The sequence below is a fragment of the Pipistrellus hanaki genome (assembly GCF_964339955.1).
Source record: "Pipistrellus hanaki genome assembly, chromosome: 16".
Lineage (NCBI taxonomy): Eukaryota > Metazoa > Chordata > Mammalia > Chiroptera > Vespertilionidae > Pipistrellus > Pipistrellus hanaki.
The window spans coordinates 30425590-30443894 of NC_140518.1; the positions used below are offsets into that span (position 1 = coordinate 30425590).

Sequence of the window (18305 nt, forward strand, 5' to 3'; positions counted from 1 at the left end):
CTAGATCAAGCATGTCACACTCTGGCCCATGGGCCACATGCCTCATTTTTGTGGCCTGTGTTAGCCTTTGACTTTGACATGCTTGTGCTAGATGCTTTTGCCCAACTATAGGCTAATGTAAGTATTCTGAGCATGTTTGAAGTAGACTGAGCTAAGGTGTGGTGTTCGGGTGTGGTAAGTGCATTTTCGACCTAACAATATTTCCAACTTAGTGGGTTTATCAGGACGTAAACCCATCATAAGTCATGGGGCACCTGTGGACTTGTTTGGCACAGTTGAGAAAGGCCACAAGTAAATCTGGATTTCTCCCCCCGAGTCCCTGCACATCTCTTCCTTTTTGCCAGCTGGGCCTGGATGACTGGCAGTACTTCTTCACCAGTCAGGTGTGTCTGACCCAGGATGGGCCCACACTTGCCTGCTACACGCAAACACTGGCCCTGGAAGAGGCAGCTGGGCTGTTGCAGGCCAGTTCCCAGGCCTTGGTCCTATTCTGGACTCTGGTCTCCCTGTTTCTTCCCAAAGGCTTTGTCTCATAGCTCTGAGTTGGGGCTGGGATAATGAGGCTTTCCCTCTTTTCCTCTGCTTGAGGCTCAGCAGAGAAGTCAAAAAAAGCCACTGCTGCCCAAACTTGGTGAGCTCCCTTCCTTGCCTTTTTTTTATTTGAGAGAGGGAGAGTGAAAAAGGGAGAAGCATCAATCAGCTGCCTCCTGCAACTCCCCCACTGGGAATGAGCCTGCAACCATGGCCTGTGCCCTGACAGGCAATCCAACTGGTGGATCTCTCAATGCATGGAATGACACTCAACCAATTGAGCCACACTGGACAGGGACCTTCCTGGCTTTTTCTTCATTTAAGATCTCCAGCTTTTGGCAAGAGTTGGGGGGAGAAGGGGAGGGGTTGGCCTTCAGTTCCCTTTAGCACAAAAGGTACAGAGGGCCTCGTAGGAGCAGGTCCACAGAGCTGGTAAGATCCTGTTCCCTTTGGTGCTACCAGCACCTTCTCCAGGGCCACTTAAAGGAGGGGAAGGGCAGGCACAGTGGCAGAGGTTAAAAGGTCAGTTTATTAGGGGTATCGTTACAGATAATCTCGCCTGTCCGAGTGGATTTAACCCTAACACAGACCAGCCTCCCAGTGGACAGGAAGCCTCCTTCCCTCCGCACCCAGCTGTGCTCTTCTGCCCTGGGCCTCGGGTGTTACAAAGAAACAGGCTGTTACAGTGGCCCTCCCTGCCCTTCCACCTCCTTCCCATGGACTTCCTCTTGGAAGACGACTGCCCTATAGGAACGGCTGAGGCCCCTAGCCCCTTTGCTCCAGCTATGCCCAGACCCCGTCCCCTCCCCACAGAAGTAGCCATGTTAGAGAGAGAACAGCAGCAGGGGGTCTGGGACAGGCATGATGGCATTTATTCTTCACCCTGGTCGCCCTGGCCTCAACTGAGATTGGGGCTGGATACTGGGGGGGATTTCCTCTTGTTGACCTTCTTGATTGGAGAGGGTTTTGCCCCAAGTTTCTTGCACTGGCCCGAGTTCTTCTCTCTCTTTCTGGGTGATGACTCCACAATATCCTCGCTGGAGGGCCCCTCCTGCCTGGGGTCATTGTAACTGTCCTCACTCTCCAGGTCTTCCCGGCTGTCTGGGCTGGATTCCGACAGCCTGGCCAGCTCCCTTGGGCTTAATGATCTGCTCAAGTCTGGAGGTGAAGATTCCGATTTAACTGGGCTTTTCTTTTTAGTCAACTTGCCCTTCTTGATTTTTTTCTTCAGCTTTGTCTTCTCATCTGTCTCCTCCTCTTTCTCTTTTTCCTTTTTCTTCTTGGCCTTCTTGATAACCGTGCTGCCCTGGGACTTCCCTGTGGGGCTCTCCGAGCGCCAGATGGTAATGGGAGCCGCCGAGTCTGGTGCGCCGGTGATCGTGCCCATTGCTATGCCTTTGTCCGTGGCGGGGGTGGCAGTGAGCCCCACCTGGGAAGGGATGGGAGGTATGCTGTCTTCCTCCTCTTCTTCCTCTTCTTCATTTAGGTCATCTCTAAATTCGTGGTGGAGGGGGTGGTGGATCACTGCCACAGAGATAGGCCTGAAGCCTTTGCACCTGGGAGGGAGGACAGGGAAAGAGAAGGTTGGCAGAAAGTGAGGGCCAGTGCCCCACGGCGCCCCCGTCAGCCTGCTGGCACTCACCAGCCATACCAGAACCGCTCCACGTACTCCTCCTCCTCCGGGACGAGCTCAAAGCAAGGGGTCTGGATGAAGTCGAAACAGGATGGGCCCTCGTCTCGGGGACAGGATGCATCTCGGGAACAGGTTGCATCTCGGGAACAGGTTGCGTCTCGGGAATAGGTTGTGTCTCGGGAATAGGTTGCGTCTCGGGAACAGGCTGCACCTACATCTTGGGAGCTGCTATTTGCCTTCTCTGCGCACTCCTTCACCCTGCCACACAGAACTCAGCCTGGTTCCCACACCTCCGGGACTCCCCAGGGGCCCAGAGCCAGAAGCCTGAAGCACAGTGGGCTTTCCAAGTAGTCACTGCAGCTCAGCCCAGGCTGCCATGACCTCCTCCCCATTGCTCTTGGGGCAGAGCCAGCTTAACAAAGCCGGGGTTGGGCTGGCAGTGCCTGGTCAACGCTACAGCAGGGGACCACAGTGAAAGTTTGGACCTGGCTCCGCCCTGGAGTCTCCTGGGCTGCGGATCTCCCAAGGAGGAGAGTCCTTACCTAGAGTCACAGTCACAGTGGCTGAGCGAGTGCAGGTGCAGGTCGTAGTGATCACAATCACAATCAGAGGTGAAGGGGTGGATGACATGCCCAGTGCACTGCTTGTGGTTCCAGCAGCACCTGTCAGTGTCCTTGAATTCGCCCAAGGGGTCGGAGTCTGGGTCATATACGAGTGGTGTTAGCAGCACATCTGTGGGTCTCTCCTTCCACAGCTCAGTCTACATGCTTCACCAAATTCACCTGCCACCAACTCCTCCTCCTCCCACCACACACACACACACACACACACACACTGCAAACAGCTGTTTCCACTTCATATTAGTCATTCAGCCCCACAGTCACCAGGTCTCAGCACTAGGCTTTCCCCAATCCACTGCATGAATCACACTCCCAGGAAGATGTCTCACCAAATCCCCCTTGCTGCCCTGTGACACCTGCCTCTTCCCTTCCGCCTTCTGTGGGAACCTACCTCCCTGGAGCCCTCCACTAGCTCTTGCGAGTCCCCAGGGATTAGAGCCAGCAACACAGCATCCTCAGTTCCTGTGCCTGCCCTGCGCCCGCCCAGGAGGCCTTCATCCAACCCCTCGCAGCCTCTCATGCTATTCCAGCCCCAAGGACGGCCACAGCATGGTGGCTCAAACCTGGAGGGAGCTAACGCCTGTTCTACCACTGCCATGCCCCTTGCTTCTCCTGACTCTGGTCCTTCCCTTTTTCCTCCTCTCCTCCAGGCTCCTCCTCTCTCCAGGCACTCCTCTCACATCTCTCCCCTTTCCCTCGCTCGCTCTGGATTCTTCCCCTGCCCTTTAATCATCAAATTCCCACTTCCCCTCCACTCTCACCAGTCCTTGGAGCCACAGACTTGAACCACCCACCCCCAACCGGAGTCCTTCCCCTGTGGGCAGCACAGATACCATGTCCGCTTTGCCAGGGGACAGGGAGCTGCTGCTGGGGTGAGAATTGGGATTACGGGAAAGCCCTGGAGAAAGGTTCCCACCTCTTTTACTCAACGGAATGCAAGTCCTGGACACACCCTGGAGCCTCCCAGCCTCTACTGTACTGCCTCACCTCTGACCCTGCCTAAGACTCCAGCCCACCGATGGATCTCTCCCCGGCCACCCTTCAAAAGGTGAGCCCAGGAAATGCCTCCACGTGCCCAGGACCTCACACATCAAGGCAGAGAGGCGAGGACAAGGAACCTTCCCTGCAGGTCTCCCCTGGACTCGGACCACCCAGGTTGGGAGGTGGAAGTGGGTGAACACCAATGACTTCCATAGCAGTCTGGCATGGGGTGCCACGATGGGTACTCCCCACCAAACAGGCCAGGAGGATTGCATCTTTATCCAGCCCCTACAAGGTGTGGAACTGGGGCAAGATCTCATAAAACCCTGGCTGGGGGTGTGTGAGGCCAGGTGGCCTTAAATCCTTGAGAGATGGGTAGACGGCAGCATGGTCTGAGCCTTGCCCCACATTCCTCCCTTCCCTGCCCCTACCAGGCTGCGAGGGTCCCAGGTCCCCATATACCCTTGACCCATTTGGTGGCCTCCCTATCTGCTTCCTCTCCTCTCGTGTCCTTTCTTCATAAGTATGTGAGGCAGGACTTTGGAATACCACCACACCCTCAGCTTTCTTCAGCACTGCTGATTTGGGGCAAAGGTCAGCATAGTGGCAAGTGTCCTTGAAATCAGATAGGCCTGAGTCCAAGTGTTGGCTCTGTCACAAGGTGGGTTACTAAGGACCAGTCACTTTACTTTTCCAAGCCTTCATTTTTCTGCCCACAAAATGGGGGTGATGGCACCCTGGCCAGTTGGTTAGAGCGTCATCCTGATATACCAAGATTTGCACAAGGTTTCAGGTTCAATCACATCAGCAACCAATGAAAGCATAGATAAGTAGAACAACAAATCAATGTTTCTCCTCCCCACTCTCTAAAAAATCAATAAATTTTTAAAATGGGGATGGTGGTGGTTGGAGGACTCAGTTCAAATGTCAAAGATATTTGTGCACCATAAAGTGTTATACATAGGGGTGATTATGGTCTCCAAAAAGGGGCCCTCCCTCTCTGGCATGAGTAGGGGGTGGTGTAGGGTGGGGCTGCAGGGTAACCCCTTCAGAACCAAACGCTTCCCTCCCTTCTGCCTACCACTAGGTGCCAGCTTTCCCACATTAGGGGTGGTGGGACCTCTGGGGCCAGAGATTCCCCCAGACCCACCTTCAGAGGAGAAGATGGATGCATCAGTGCTAGACGCCACGCCAGCCAGCAGATGTCGTCTTTCCCAGCTGGGTAACCTGTTAACATCTGAGAGAGAACAGAGTGGCCACAGGCAGCATCTCTCCCCATGCCATTCTTTCATCAAAGATTTTCTGAGCTGGGACCGGTTTGGCTCAATGGATAGAGCGTCGGCTTGGGGACTGAAAGGTCCCGGGTTCGATTCCGGTCAAGGGCATGTACCTTGGTTGCGGGCATATCCCCAGTAGGGGGTGTGCAAGAGGCAGCTGATCGATGACTCTCTCTCATCGATGTTTCTAACTCTCTATCTCTCTCCCTTCCTCTCTGTACAAAATCAATAAAATATAAAAAATAAAAGAAAGATTTTCTGAGATGCCGCAGATGTTAAACACCAGCTGCATCCAAGATGCAGATTTACAAAAACAGTCCCTGCTTTCAAGGGGCTGGGAGAGGGTTTGAGAAGAGGCGCAGGGGCGGTATGTGGGTAGTTCATGACTGTGGTGTGATGCCGACACTGATAGGGAAATGGTGGGAAGGAGGCCTGTGGAAGCAGAGAACAAGGCACCTAGAGACCGTGAGGGTGAGGGGCAAGCATGTCAAACTCATGTGGTCTGAGTGAGTCTGACCTGCTTAGTGTAGGTTGAGATTAGGATAGGATTCTTGAAAGAAGCTTAAAAGGAGCTGAATCTGCAGAAAGAATAGGAGTGAGCCAAAACCGGTTTGGCTCAGTGGTAGAGCTTCGGTCTGTGGACTAAAAGGTCCCAGGTTCGATTCCGGTCAGGGGCATGGGGCATGTACGTTGGTTGCGGGCACATCCCCGGTTGGGGGTGTGCAGGAGGCAGCTGGTCGATGTTTCTATCTCTCTATCTCTCTCCCTTCCTCTCCGTAAAAAATCAATAAAATATATTATAAAAAAAAAAAAAAAAAAAAGAGTAGGAGTGAGCCAACCTAGACAAGGAAGGACAGACAGTTCCAGGATTTATCATAGGGTGTGTGGAGCTGGGTCAGGGTTGTCTGCCAGCAGAACTTCAACCGGGGCAGCAGCTGCATCAACAGCCACAGGGGAGAGCCTGCGCTTAGTTTATCCTGTGGGGCATCGGGAGCTGAGTTCTGCTTTAGAAAGGAAGCTGAGCATCAACCTATGAACCAGTAGGTCACCGTTCTATTCCCGGTCAGGGCATATGTCCAGGTTGTGGGTTTGATCCCCAGGGTGGGGGCATGCAGGAGACAGCCAATCAATAATTCTATCTCATCATTGGTGTTTCTTTCTCATTTTCCCTCTCCTTTCCTCTCTGAAATCAATAAAAATATATTTTTTAAAAAGGAAGCTGATAACTTGGGGGCTTAAAGTGAGCCTTCAGTGGCACTTGGCCATCTTTTTAGTTCCCTGGTCAGCTCCTTCTGCTTTCCGCAGCACTTCCCTGGAAACTCCTTTCCTGCTGCCGTTCCTTCCAGCCGATCATTTCACCAGCCTCATCTGTGGCTGCTCCCACCTCATCAGCTCCCCTCCAGCCTGGGGAAGCGTCCCTTCCTGCTGCCCCAAGGCACCTGAACTCCAGGTCCCAGCCAGAATTTGATCTCCGAATTTAATGGTTTGTTTCCCCCTATAGGCTATGAACAACTTTAAACAAAGCTCTACGAACCCTATTTCTCCCTATAACACTACATATCCCACTCCTCTTCCTTTTCAATCCAAGTTTATCTACTCATTTAACAGACATGTTGAGTAGCTTTACTAGACACCAGAGGAGGCACAGACCCTACCTTCAGTGAGCTCAGAATCTTCACCTCTGCCTCTATTCCAGCCACCTACAAGTGGCAGCCTCCCCGCCCCTCTATAGGATTAGCCCAAGGCAAAAGCTATCAACAATTTTCCCAATAGCCACACCTGGCGTGGCTTTTTTGTCTTATCTCACTTGACCCTGCTAACCAATGACTCTCTTCTGTATGCTTCCATCGACTTCCATGCAAACCTCATTCCTCTTTTTTTTCTGACAAGCTCTTTAGTTCTTGCCTAACTCCTCTACTGTACCCCTTAAATTGATGATCACCAGGTTTCTGTTTTACTCTACTTCTCAGAGTACTTGTCTTGGATAATGTCATCCACCGATAAAATAACACAACACTGGATGGGTCTCCAATCCAGACTGCTCTGCTGAGCAGGTGCCAATATCTTCTTGGATGTTCCCAAACATCTTAGACCAACATGTCCCACATGAACCTACCATCTTCTTCCTACACTCCATGAGCCACCCCCTCTTATATCTTCCATTTCAGAGAGCAATAGACACCACAGCTAGAAATCTAAGAGTCACCCTCTCCCTCACTTCTATACCAACTTGATGACCAAGTCTTGTCTTGCCTTTCTGCTCCCACATCTACCTCTGACTTGGTTCACATCCTCATTATCTCTTACCAAGACAAATGCAGCCTCCTGCTGGCCTCCCCACCTGCTGCCTCACTGCCCTCATGCAGTCCTCACAATGCAGCCAAAGTGAGTTTCTAGGTGCCAACTAGTCTACCATGTTCCTCTTCTTTAATAGCATTCTACTGCCTTCAAGATGATGTCCTTATCTTGTCCCCACCCCAGAACCAGGGCCCTGGTTCATTTCTGTTATCAGTTCCTCCCACTCATCCATCCCCTTCTCCATTCCTTCTCTCCTGCCTCCCATGACCCAGAAATACCTGCTCATCTTGGAAAGAACAATGTTATCTATCAAAGTAGAATTGGTCACACTTGTCTTGTACCCCTTTACCCTGCCAGGGTGCCTCTGCATTTATGGCAAATTGAGCACAAGATCCGTATTTCATCTGTTTCTGCTTCTACAGATCCTGGGATATAGAAAGTACTCAGTAAGCCCTAGCTGGGTAGCTCAGTTGATTAGAGCATTGTCCTGATATGCCAAATTTTGGGATCCATCCCTGGTCAGGGCACATCAAAAGTCAACCAATGAATGCATAAATAAGTGGAACAATAAATCAATATTTCCCTCTTGCTCTCTCTCTTCCTCTTTCTCTAAAATAAAATCAATAAAATATCTTTGCATGAGGATTTAAAGAAAAAGAAAGCCCTAATTGGTTTGGCTCAGTGGATAGAGCATCGGCCTGTGGACTAAAGGGTACTAGGTTCAATTCTGGTCAAGGGCATGTACCTTGGTTGCGGGCACATCCCCAGTAGGAGGTGTGCAGGAGTCAGTTGATTGATGTTTCTAACACTCTATCCCTCTCCCTTCCTCTTTGTAAAAAAATTAAAAAATTAAATAAAATAAAAAGGAAATTCTCAGTAAATATTGGTAGATTGAAAAAAAAAAAAAATGAGCCTAGCCAGTGTGGGTGAGCTAGGTGAGCATGAACTTATGAACCAAAAGGTCATTCCCCTTCAGAGCACATGCCTGGGTTAGGGGATGTGCGGGAGGCAGCTATTCAATGATTCTCTCTCATCATTAATGTTTTTATTTCCCTCTCCCTCTGAAATCCATAAAAAATTTTCTTAATTACTACTGTATTCAATGTGTTTTTTAAAAAAGTCTATATGCAGGTTCCACTAACTTCCTCTAAATCCTGACATTCCTGTTTGCCAAGGGGTGGGATACAGTAACTCTCCTCACATCTGAGGGAGGCAATCTGCTCTCTAGTTTCACAGGCAGAACGAGGGAGCGCCCACTGAAGCAGGGGTCCAAGCTCCTGCAGCCGAAGTGGCTGAGGTTAGACATGGGGTTGGGAGGGGGGACTTCATAATGAATGAGGGTAATGACTTAAAAGAAAGAGGGAGGTGTGCGTCCTCCTTCTCCATAAGGCATTAATCATGGAGCAGAGACCTAACTCAAAACTCACAGGAGATGATCATTTGTACAGAAGCCTCTCAAAACTCACAGGAGATGCTCATTTGTACAGAATCCTCCCCGTCCTGCGGGCGAGAAGCTCCCCCACGCCCTGGCAGTACAGGCGGTGGGATTCCAGGTTCGACGCTGGAGCAGATGAATGAGGGAAGTAGGGAGGGAAGGCGAGAGGGAGAAAGAAAGGAGGGGGGGAACCAAGGAAGGGAAGGAGGAAAGAGGAGGGAGCAACGCACCCACAAGCGTGCACGCGTCTCCTAGGCAACGCCACCCCGGCCCCGCCCACGTTTGTCCGCGATTGTGATGTCACGCTCGTAGCCACCAGATTCCGTGCCCTCAGAGTCAATAGAACCGTCTGCCCAAGCCCCGGCGACAGGGTGGACGCTGGGCCGTGGGCTCCAGTCGGGCCCCGCACTAATCGGGCTACTGCCCGGGCTCCGGGCTGCTGCCGAGCGAAGGCTCCTGGCTGTACGGACAGGAGTCACAGCTCCCGCTCCCGCCAGACCCGGAGCTCATTCGCAGGCCCTCGGGACGCCCGTCCTCCACCATTGGCCCGCGGCTCGCCGTGAGCCCGCCCCCAGGCGCTTGCCCCGCCCCCGCCTGCCCTTGGCCCCGCCTCCTTTGCCTGGCTCACTGGGACCTCAGGCCGCGGGTCGGAGTCCGCCCCTAATCCTCTGCCCCGCCCTCGCCTTACCAATGCTGCTCTCATCCCAGAAGCTGGCATTGTCCTCAGTCTTTTCCTTAGTCCACCTTTCAATGGTCATTGTCGTCCTCATCCACATCGCTCTCGGCCCGGTTCTTCCCCTCTACAAGGCTCTGCCCCGCATAAGTCCAAACCTGAACCTCGGCTTGGCTTCAACCCCAATCTCAGCGCGGCCCCTTAGCTCTGCCTCATGCTGGCGCCACCCCGCCGCCCCCTGTCCCAGCCCCGTGCTCAGCTGCGGTGTCTCCTCAGCCCAAGTCTAAGCTTCAGCCACGCTCTTCATCCGGGGCAGGTACCCAGCGCCTCCCAGGCTCTTCCTTCCCTCTGGGTTCCACTTTAACCTCAGTACCTCACCTTTCTCCTCAGGCCCAAACCTTAGCTAGGCCGCTCTGGCCCATCCTAGTTCCTCTCCAGACCTACCCCCAGCTCTTATTGTTTCCTACCCCCTACCCAGACTTTGGCCCCGCCCCTGGCCCCGCCCCATCCATTCTCCCGCCTTCACACTTCGCTCCGCTCCCGGCCCCTCCCAGTCCCTTCGAACCCCGCCCTCCCCGCGGCCAGGGCGGCCCGCTTCCACCCTCCACCCCGCCCTCCAGGAAGGCCCATCACTGCTCTCTCTCCTCCAGCAGAGTCCTCGGATGAGGGCTGGAGCCCGATCCCAGCCCCAAGGTGGCGCCCACCGCCAGAGCTTCTTACCAGTATCCCCCTCCAGCCCCCATGAGGCAGGCACCCAGACCCAGAGGAATACTAGCAGCCCAATAAAGATTTTTTTTTTTTTTCTCAATAAAGATCTTAACAGCCGAAACCGGTTTGGCTCAGTGCATCGGCCTTCGGACTGAAAGGTCCCAGGTTCGATTTCGGTCAAGGACATGTACCTTGGTTGCGGGCACATCCCAAGTAGGTGTGCAGGAGGCAGCTAATCAATGTTTCTCTCTCATCGATGTTTCTAACTCTCTATCCCTCTCTCTTCCTCTCTGTAAAAAAAATCAATAAAATATATATATTTTTTAAAAAGATCTTAGCCAAAACCGGTTTGGCTCAGTGGATAGAGCGTCAGCCTGCAGACTGAAAGGTCCCAGGTTCGATTCCGGCCAAGGGCATGTACCTTGGTTGCGGGCACATCCCCAGTAGGGGGTGTGCAAGAGGCAGCTGATCGATGTTTCTCTTCGATGCTTCTAACTCTCTATCTCTCTCCCTTCCTCTCTGTAAAAAATCAATAAAAAAAATTTTTTTTTAAAGAACTTAACAAAAGGCAGGGTCTTGTTCAATTTCCCCAAAAAATTATCATAATAGTTAAGGGTTTTGAGCTCTTCCTATGTATAAAGCTCTTCCTACGTTAGTGCTCTGTCTTACTTCAGTCACACAACCTTATGTGTCTCCATAGGCTTGCCCAGTGCTGGGAGCAGGATCCACTGTATTCATAGTAACCTACGACACACACCCCTCCACCATACTCCCCTCACACCCTTCAGGATAGCATGCACATTGCGCATGCTTGTATCACACATATAGCACACATAACAAAATCTACTCACCACACACAGACTAACACAGTATGCACACACCCCTCACAGAGGCTATCCAGAAGACAGAACCATAGCCCCTGCTCCCCACATTTTACTCAGCACAAACACTCCACAACACACACACACACACACACACACACACACACAGTTACAGGCTCAGTGCAAGGAAAGGGTTGATAAGTGCAGTCCTATGAGGGCACAAAGATAAACAAAAACAATTCCAGGAGAGCGTGAAAGAATGTTAGAGCCCCATAACCAGCACTCCACACATCACGCTCCTCAATTTTTCTTGGTCTCAGGCTCCAAAGTGAGGTTATGCCTCACAGGACGGAAAGGAATGGATGGTATTTAACCTTTGTTTTCTCCAGAGAAACCCAGGGCCCCTCCTGCTGCTGCTCTTCAGGAGGCCAACCTTCACTTTCCTCCAGACCCAGCCACGTGACTGGGGAGGACCACAGCCCAGAACCTCCAGCTGTAGGCACAGCAGAGGAGGGGGAAGCCAGGGCAAAAGGGGGGTGTGCAGAAAAAGTCAACCCTCCCAGCACAGAGAAGCGGGGAAGAATGAAAGCAGGCATAGAGCGGACAGAGCACTTGCTGCCTGGGAGCCAGGATCTGCATGCTAATCTGTACCCCCCCATGGTCTCCCAGGATGGCGCCAGGCCACGTGTCCCTCCATTGTTGGTCCAGACGGCTGAGATGCTTCCACTAATGTATAGATCTGAGTCAGGTGTCAACAATGAGCCGGGTTCTGGGTCACTCCTCCTGTAAATAATTATTAGTTGAGATTTTTGAGCTCTTCCTATGTACTTAGTAGTGCCTTATTTCATCCATGAAACCTCAGCAGTATTATCAGCCTTGTTTTATAGATGAAGAAAGAGAGGCACAGAGGATAAGTGATCTGCATGAGTGTCCTAGGACACAAGAGGAGGCAAGTAAGGATTCAAGTGCAGGTCCTCCGTAGAGTATTGTGTCTTTGGTTTTGAAGAGGGAAAAATACACATTTTATTTTTTAATATATCTCCATTCATTTCAGAGAGGAAGGGAGGAGAGATAGAAACATCAATGATGAGAGAGAATCATTGATTGGCTGCCTCTTGCATGTCTCCCAATGGGGATCAAGTCTGAAACCCAGGCATGTGCCTTGACTGGAATCAAACCTGGGACCCCTCATTCCACAGGCTGATGCTCTGTCCACTGAGCCAAACCAGCCAGGGCCACATTTTATTTTTTATTCCATTTAGTTCTTTAGTTATGCTTTAAGATGTAAAAAGGTACCACTCATAATTTTATGTTTATACCCCTAATATAATTAGGTATTAGGTAATGTATTTTCTGAATAATAGTCCAGCCCCTACCTCCTTGGGCCTCATGGTCAATCCAAAAAGTATCAAAAACACAATCCACTTCTCACTGTGTTCTCATTGAAGTATTTTTTTAAAGGGAAGGTGGGCCCTAGCCAGTATGGCTCAGTGGATAGAGCATCAGTCTATGAACTGAAGGGTCTTGGGTTCGATCCTGGCCAAAAGTACATGCCCGGGTTGCAGGCTCTTCCCCAGTAGGAGGCATGCAGGAGGCAGCCGATCAATGACTCTCTGTCATCATTGATGTTTCTCTCTCTCCCTCTCCCTTCCTCTCTGAAATCAATAAAGAAATATATAAAAAAAAATAAAAAATAAAAGGAAGGCGGGCCCTAGCTGATTTTCCTCAGTGGTTAGAGCTCAGCCAGCACATGGGCCTCAGATTAAGGGGTTCTGGGTTTGATTCCAGTCAAGGGCATGCACCTCAGTTGCAGGCTCCATCCCGGCCCTGGTGGGAATGTGTTGGGGAGGCAACCAATCGATGTTTCTCTTACATGATGTTTCTCTCTTTATTCCCCCCCTCCCCCCCCCTCTCCACTTTATAAATCAATGGAGAAATATTCTCGGGTGAGGATTAACAAAATAAATAAAAGGGAAGACAGGAAGAGGCAAAAGAAGAAGAGAAGAAAAGGAAGAAAGAAAGGGAGGGAGGAAGGAAAGAATATTATACAATGGTGGAAATCTGGGTATAGCACCAAGTAGGAGGACACATTTTGGGGGAAAGGATGAAAGGAAAGGGCTCTCAAAGCCAACAATTCAGATCTCACCCAGTGAGAGTGCAGCCCCTCACTCCCCCAAACACGGTCCCTGAGCTCCCCGCCTGCCTGAGGCTTGCCCAGGGGCCAGAGACGTCCAGCATCCAGTCCCAAGATCACCAGACAGGCCTGCCCTCATCCCAACAAAGGACTTCACCCCGGGCTGCTGATAACAGAGACTTTAATGCATAAGGCACAGCAGAGGCTGGGACCACTAAGCATCCTCCTACCCGAAGGCCCAGCATGCTGAGCAGAAGCGGCAGGCACCACCTCCCACCACCGGGCACCCCGGAGAGTCGCTGGGTCGAGGGGCATCCAGTCTTTGGTACGGTGCCCGGGGGCAGGAAGTGACTAGCATGGTCCCAACTACCCCTCTGGGGGAACTGCCACCAACGGCAGCTCTTTGGTTTGGAGTAACAGTCAGTGCAGCTGTCCAGGACAGAGCTCCAGGCGAGTCGAGATGGCACAGTGCCCCAGGGCTGGGCAGCCCCTCACAAGCAACATGGGGGCTTCTTCTTGCTGGCAGTCAGGTAGAGGTTGTTATCATCACTGCTGATGCCTGGGGAAGAGTGGGGGTAAGTGAAGCAGGGATGGCAGGTTCCCCACGCTTCCTGCCCCCCTCATCCAGGCGGGAACTCACGGACGACATCCCCGATGCGCCGGGCCCCTGATCTCTCCAGCTCGGCCAGCACGTTGGCCTCGAAGGTCAGTGCCGCCACGCGGAAAAAGAATTCCCGGACATTTTCACCTGACACAGGGAGAGAGGGGTGCTCAGGGGCCCTTCCGGCCTGGGGTCCCCGGGCGCAGCTGGGGTGTAGGGTGAGAGGCCAGGGAAGCAGGGACGCCACGCAGCAGGCCTAACGCCTCTTCCTCACCCGTGAGCGACGAGACGGCCCAGTACTCGGCCTTCATCTCTTGGGCCACCTTGAGCGCGTCTCTCTCCATCAGCACGTACTGAGCGGGCGTCTGCAGGGGAGTCAGGGTCAGGGGGGGAGGGCTCCCTCACCGAGACTGGAAGGTCCCCCTCTGGCACACTCACACTCAGGTCCTTCTTGGAGCCCACAAGGAAGAGAAGCACGCTGGAAGGGTCGTTCTCCTTGAGTGCGTCCGCCAGCCACTGCCTGCCACAGATGGTGGACAGCAGGCGATGAGGAGGGCAGGCGCCTGTCCCTGACGCTCAGGTGCTCAACTATCCTCCGCTCCTAGATGTGTTCTTTCCTTCCCTACCATGCCCCTGACCACCCCTCCTTCCTCCTCTTGGAACCCTCTCTTCTCAGAGCCCCCCCCCCCCCCCGCCATATATGTCAGCACCCCACGTACTTGGTATGTTCCAGGGAGGCCACGTCATTCAGGTTGAAGACAATGATGATGGCTGGAAGAGGGGCAGAGGCAGTCCCAGGTTGACAGGGAGACACGCCTGGCTCATTCCCCCCGCTCTAGGTCAGAGGCAGCCACCTACCCCACCTCACCCAGGCCCTCACCTTGAGCCCCTCGGTAGTAGGTTGATGCAATGCATTTGAATCTCTCCTGTCCAGCGGTATCCCAGCTAGGAGGGAGGAGCGGTGAAACAGAGGGATGGGGGTAGGGGATAGGGCGGGTGTACGTGCCAGAGGAAGGAATGGCTGGAAGAGGGAGAGAGGAAGGAGCACTTACAGCTGCAGACTGAAGGGGATGCCCAACACCTCAAATCGTTCCATCTCAAAGTCCACTCCAATGGTGGCCTTGTAGTTCTTATCAAAGGTGTCTTTGCAGAACCTGAGGGGGCACCAGATGCTCTGGCCCTTAGCCCAGCCCATCTGGCTAGCCGTGGCCTTTCCCTGCCCAGCCCAACCCAGTTCAGCTCCAGCATCCTCTTACCTGTTAATGAGACAAGTCTTCCCCACCGACAGGTCCCCCACCACAATGACCTTGGAGATCTTAAACCTGCTGGACACAAGGGGAGGCGAGAGGCGTGGGCACTAGTTCTTTCACCCGAGGGAGTCCCAGTGCAACCGAAGAGGTCTGCCAGGATAGTCACACCCAGGCCATTGCCAGGCACCCGCAGACAGACACCAGGCCTTCTGGGCAGCTTTCTGGACAGATGTGCTGGCTAGGAGTGTTTGGTGCTTAAGTATAAAAAAGACATATACTTGAATCCCAGCTCTCACACTTGCTAGCTGTGTACCTTAGGACAAATTACTTAGTCTCTCTCAGTTTCAACATTTAAGTGGAGATTTAGAATATATTTCCTTTGGGTAGTGAACAGATGGTATGATACACGGATCTTGTAACATAGAAACCCACACCTAAAACCTTATGTCCATGTTGACTAATATCACCCCAATGAGTTTGATAAAATTTAAAAAAAAGAACATATTTTATTGGGTTGTTGTTAAAATGAGATAAATGTTCTATATTCTGAAACATGCCTCCCCCACACACATACATTTTAATCAGGGTACATCTCTGAAATCAGGGTACATCTTTATTTATTTATTTTTTAAAATATACTTTATTGATTTTTCACAGAGAGGAAGAGAGAGGGATAGAGAGTTAGAAACATCGATGAGAGAGAATCATCGACCAGCTGCCTCTTGCACACCCCCTACTGGGGATGTGCCCGCAACCAAGGTACATGCCCTTGACTGGAATCGAACCCGGGACCTTTCAATCCACAGGCCGACACTCTATCCACTGAGCCAAACCGGTCCCGGCCGGGGTACATCTTTAAAAATGATGATGTTTTTCATTTAATAAAAGTAACAGTATTCAGCCGAAACCGGTTTGGCTCAGTGGATAGAGTGTCGGCCTGCAGACTGAAAGGTCCCACTGAAAGGTCCCAGGTTCGATTCTGGTCAGGGGCATGTGCGTTGGTTGCAGGAATGTCCCTGGTGGGGGGTGTGCAGGAGGCAGCTGATCAATGTTTCTCTTTCATCGACGTTTCTAACTCTCCCTCTCCCTTCCTCACTGTAAAAAATCAATAAAATATATTATTTTAAAAAAAAGTAACAGTATCTAACACACTTCCTGGCACACAGTCACTACTACATTAATAGTGGCAATTATTTCCCTGGCCGGTTTGGTTCAGTGGGTAACATGCCGGCCTGAGCCCGGGTTGGGGTTGCGGGCTCAATCCCCAGTGAGGGGGGACGGGGTGCAGGGGGCTGCCAATCAGTGATTCTCCCTCATCATTGATGTTTCTAGCTCTGCCTCTTCTTTTCCAAAATCAGTAAGAAGATATTTTTAAAAAAATAGTGGCAACTGCTGTTAGTATTCCCTTTTATTCCCACAGGTGGACTCATGGGTGTAGGCACAGCCCCCGCCTTGGACCTGGGGCTCAGATGGGTGGTTTGTGGGAGGTGAACTGTGGACCACCCCCTTCTCTGTGTCAGAACTGAACCGCCACCTTTCCGGCCAACAGTCCTGCTGGAAATGAAGGGAATAACCAACCATAGAGCTGGTCGAGGGTGCAAATGGAGCCCCACTGCTTTAACTACAAAGTGACCTGGGACTTGCGGTCTTTATTTTGGGGTCTCTCTCCAACTCACCCCACGGTGCCGGTCCGGTGCTCCTGGCAGGCGCAGGTGACCCGGGGGTGGAAGTCTCTGCGCGTGTGCAGAGCGGCCTCCTTCCTCAGGTACTGCGGGAGGGAGGAGGAGGAGGGAGAAGGAGGAGGCTCACCCCGGCCTGGCCCCCGGCCCGCGGCCTCCCGCCCGGGGCTGGGGGTGGGGCGGGGACCACCCAGGAGCGGCGGGCCCGGCTGGGCGGCGGGCCGGGCCCCAGGGCTGGGCGGCGGGGCCGGGCCAGCGCTAACGGGCCCGGCCGCTCCTCCCGCCCACACGCCGCGCAGCGATGCCCGACGGGGCCGGCGCCTACCTGGGGCAGCTCCGCCAGGACGCGGTCCCTCCGCACGGGCGCCAGAAGGTTCATCCTGCCTGCGGCCTGCGGGGGCGCCCCGGGAAGGCGCGGAGGCCTGGTCCGCCCCGGCGGCCCGGGCCCGGGGAGACCCGACGATCACCCGCGACCGCGGAGTCCCGACGATGACTCGGGGCCACGGGGAGCCTGCGGGAGCCGCCCGCGGCCTCGGGGACGCCCCGGGCGCTGCGGGCCACGGGGACGGGTCGGTCGCCCGGGGCTGCGGCGAGCCCACGATCACCCGGGCCCGGGGCGTCCCGAAGACCACTCGGGGGCGGGGAGACCCCTCGGCCGCCGCCAGAGGCGGGCGGGGAGTCCCGTCCGGGGGACCCCGGGCCCGCGCAGACCCTACGATCACCCGGGGCCGGATACTCCCCACAATCACCCGAGGCCGCGGAGACCCGACGACGGCTCGGGGCGGAGGCGGCCCCACCATAACCGAGCAGCCCGGGGGCTGGGGCGGCCTCACCGCCCGGGGTCAGGGCGGGCAGGGACCGCGGCGCGAGGTCCGAGAGCAGCGGGAGCGGGGGCTGGGGGCCCGGTCCGCCGCCGCAGGGCCCCGCGTTCCGCGCCGCCCCCCCTCCGCCGGAGCTGTAACCCGATCCCCGGAAATTCCTGGAGAAGGGCCGCCCCCAGCCCCTCTCCCGCCGCTCCGGCCTCGCACCCCGCCCGGGGCTCCCCATCCTCTCCTCCTGGAGGCACTGTCCTGGCTCAGGCTGCCCCGCCAGACGCCCCATCGGGGCCCCAGGCCGCCCCCACACATGCTGGAACCTGCCCAGATAGGGACCCCCGGCCTAGGTGTCTCTGCCCGGCACCTGTGTGGGGGCTGCGCCGTCCCGGGACCCCTTACCCAGCCGAACCTGTGATGGGGGATCGGTGGCTGCTGCGCAGCATCTGGCGGCGCCGGGAGGAGGGGTGAGGGGGAGCGAAGGGGCCCAAGGAGAGGCGGTGCTTCCCTCCTCGACTGCAGGCCCGGGACGTGACTCATAGAGTCTGCCCCCGCTCGCCCTTCAGCCCTGGGAGGGGAGCGGGGGGAGCGTACCAGGGGTGCCAGGGGCGGAGCTAGGTGCCCACCTTGGGGAGAGAGACGTCCGAGGTGAGGCGTCTTTTCCTCGAAGGCCCCGGTGTAGACTGAGGGGTGCGGAGGCTGAAGACCAAGCCGCCAGCCTTGACGGAGGAGAAAGGAGGGCTAGATGGGCCGGGAACTCCGCCCTTTGGGGAGGTCACTGCTCCGGAACACGAGGACTCCCCTCTGGTAGGGGCGTTCTTCACGCTGATCCCCTTTGGAATCGTCCCAAGA

The 18305-nt window shown here is 54.2% G+C and overlaps 2 protein-coding genes across 6 annotated transcripts; both read right to left on the bottom strand.

The window, feature by feature from the left end:
- Positions 1 to 899: 899 nt before the first annotated feature.
- Positions 900 to 9929, bottom strand: PROCA1 (protein interacting with cyclin A1). The gene is made up of 5 exons (XM_084863012.1): positions 9464 to 9929; positions 4916 to 5002; positions 2707 to 2863; positions 2174 to 2422; positions 900 to 2087 (listed from the first exon to the last, which is right to left on the bottom strand). The coding sequence occupies exons 1-5, from the start codon at positions 9549 to 9551 to the stop codon at positions 1430 to 1432; spliced, it is 1239 nt and encodes a 412-aa protein (XP_084719138.1). The 5' UTR covers positions 9552 to 9929; the 3' UTR covers positions 900 to 1429.
- Positions 9930 to 13275: 3346 nt separating this feature from the next.
- On the bottom strand, positions 13276 to 18229 carry RAB34 (RAB34, member RAS oncogene family). Of its 5 annotated transcripts, none has more exons than XM_084863129.1 (11): positions 18080 to 18229; positions 16967 to 17191; positions 16639 to 16730; positions 14969 to 15037; positions 14765 to 14866; positions 14593 to 14657; positions 14432 to 14483; positions 14151 to 14232; positions 13987 to 14077; positions 13752 to 13859; positions 13276 to 13670 (listed from the first exon to the last, which is right to left on the bottom strand). In XM_084863129.1, exons 2-11 carry the CDS (start codon positions 17018 to 17020, stop codon positions 13603 to 13605), a joined length of 783 nt encoding a protein of 260 aa, XP_084719255.1. In that variant the 5' UTR covers positions 17021 to 17191; positions 18080 to 18229; the 3' UTR covers positions 13276 to 13602. The 5 variants fall into 5 exon arrangements, with proteins under 5 accessions (XP_084719255.1, XP_084719258.1, XP_084719257.1 ...); XM_084863132.1 differs by having other exon boundaries at positions 14969 to 15034; positions 18080 to 18228; XM_084863131.1 differs by lacking the exon at positions 18080 to 18229 and adding an exon at positions 17866 to 17996 and having other exon boundaries at positions 14969 to 15034.
- Positions 18230 to 18305: the final 76 nt, after the last annotated feature.

Coding starts and splice junctions, on each gene's coding strand:
- RAB34 (XM_084863129.1), bottom strand. CDS start 17,020: ATGAACCTTCTGGCGCCCGTGCGGAGGGACCGCGTCCTGGCGGAGCTG. Junction 14,867..14,968: donor AAGACTTGTCTCATTAACAG/GTAAGAGGATGC, acceptor GTGCCCCCTCAG/GTTCTGCAAAGACACCTTTG. Junction 14,078..14,150: donor GCTCCAAGAAGGACCTGAGT/GTGAGTGTGCCA, acceptor ACTCCCCTGCAG/ACGCCCGCTCAGTACGTGCT.
- PROCA1 (XM_084863012.1), bottom strand. CDS start 9,551: ATGTGGATGAGGACGACAATGACCATTGAAAGGTGGACTAAGGAAAAG. Junction 5,003..9,463: donor CTGGGATGAGAGCAGCATTG/GTAAGGCGAGGG, acceptor GTTCTCTCTCAG/ATGTTAACAGGTTACCCAGC. Junction 2,864..4,915: donor ATCCATCTTCTCCTCTGAAG/GTGGGTCTGGGG, acceptor TATATGACCCAG/ACTCCGACCCCTTGGGCGAA.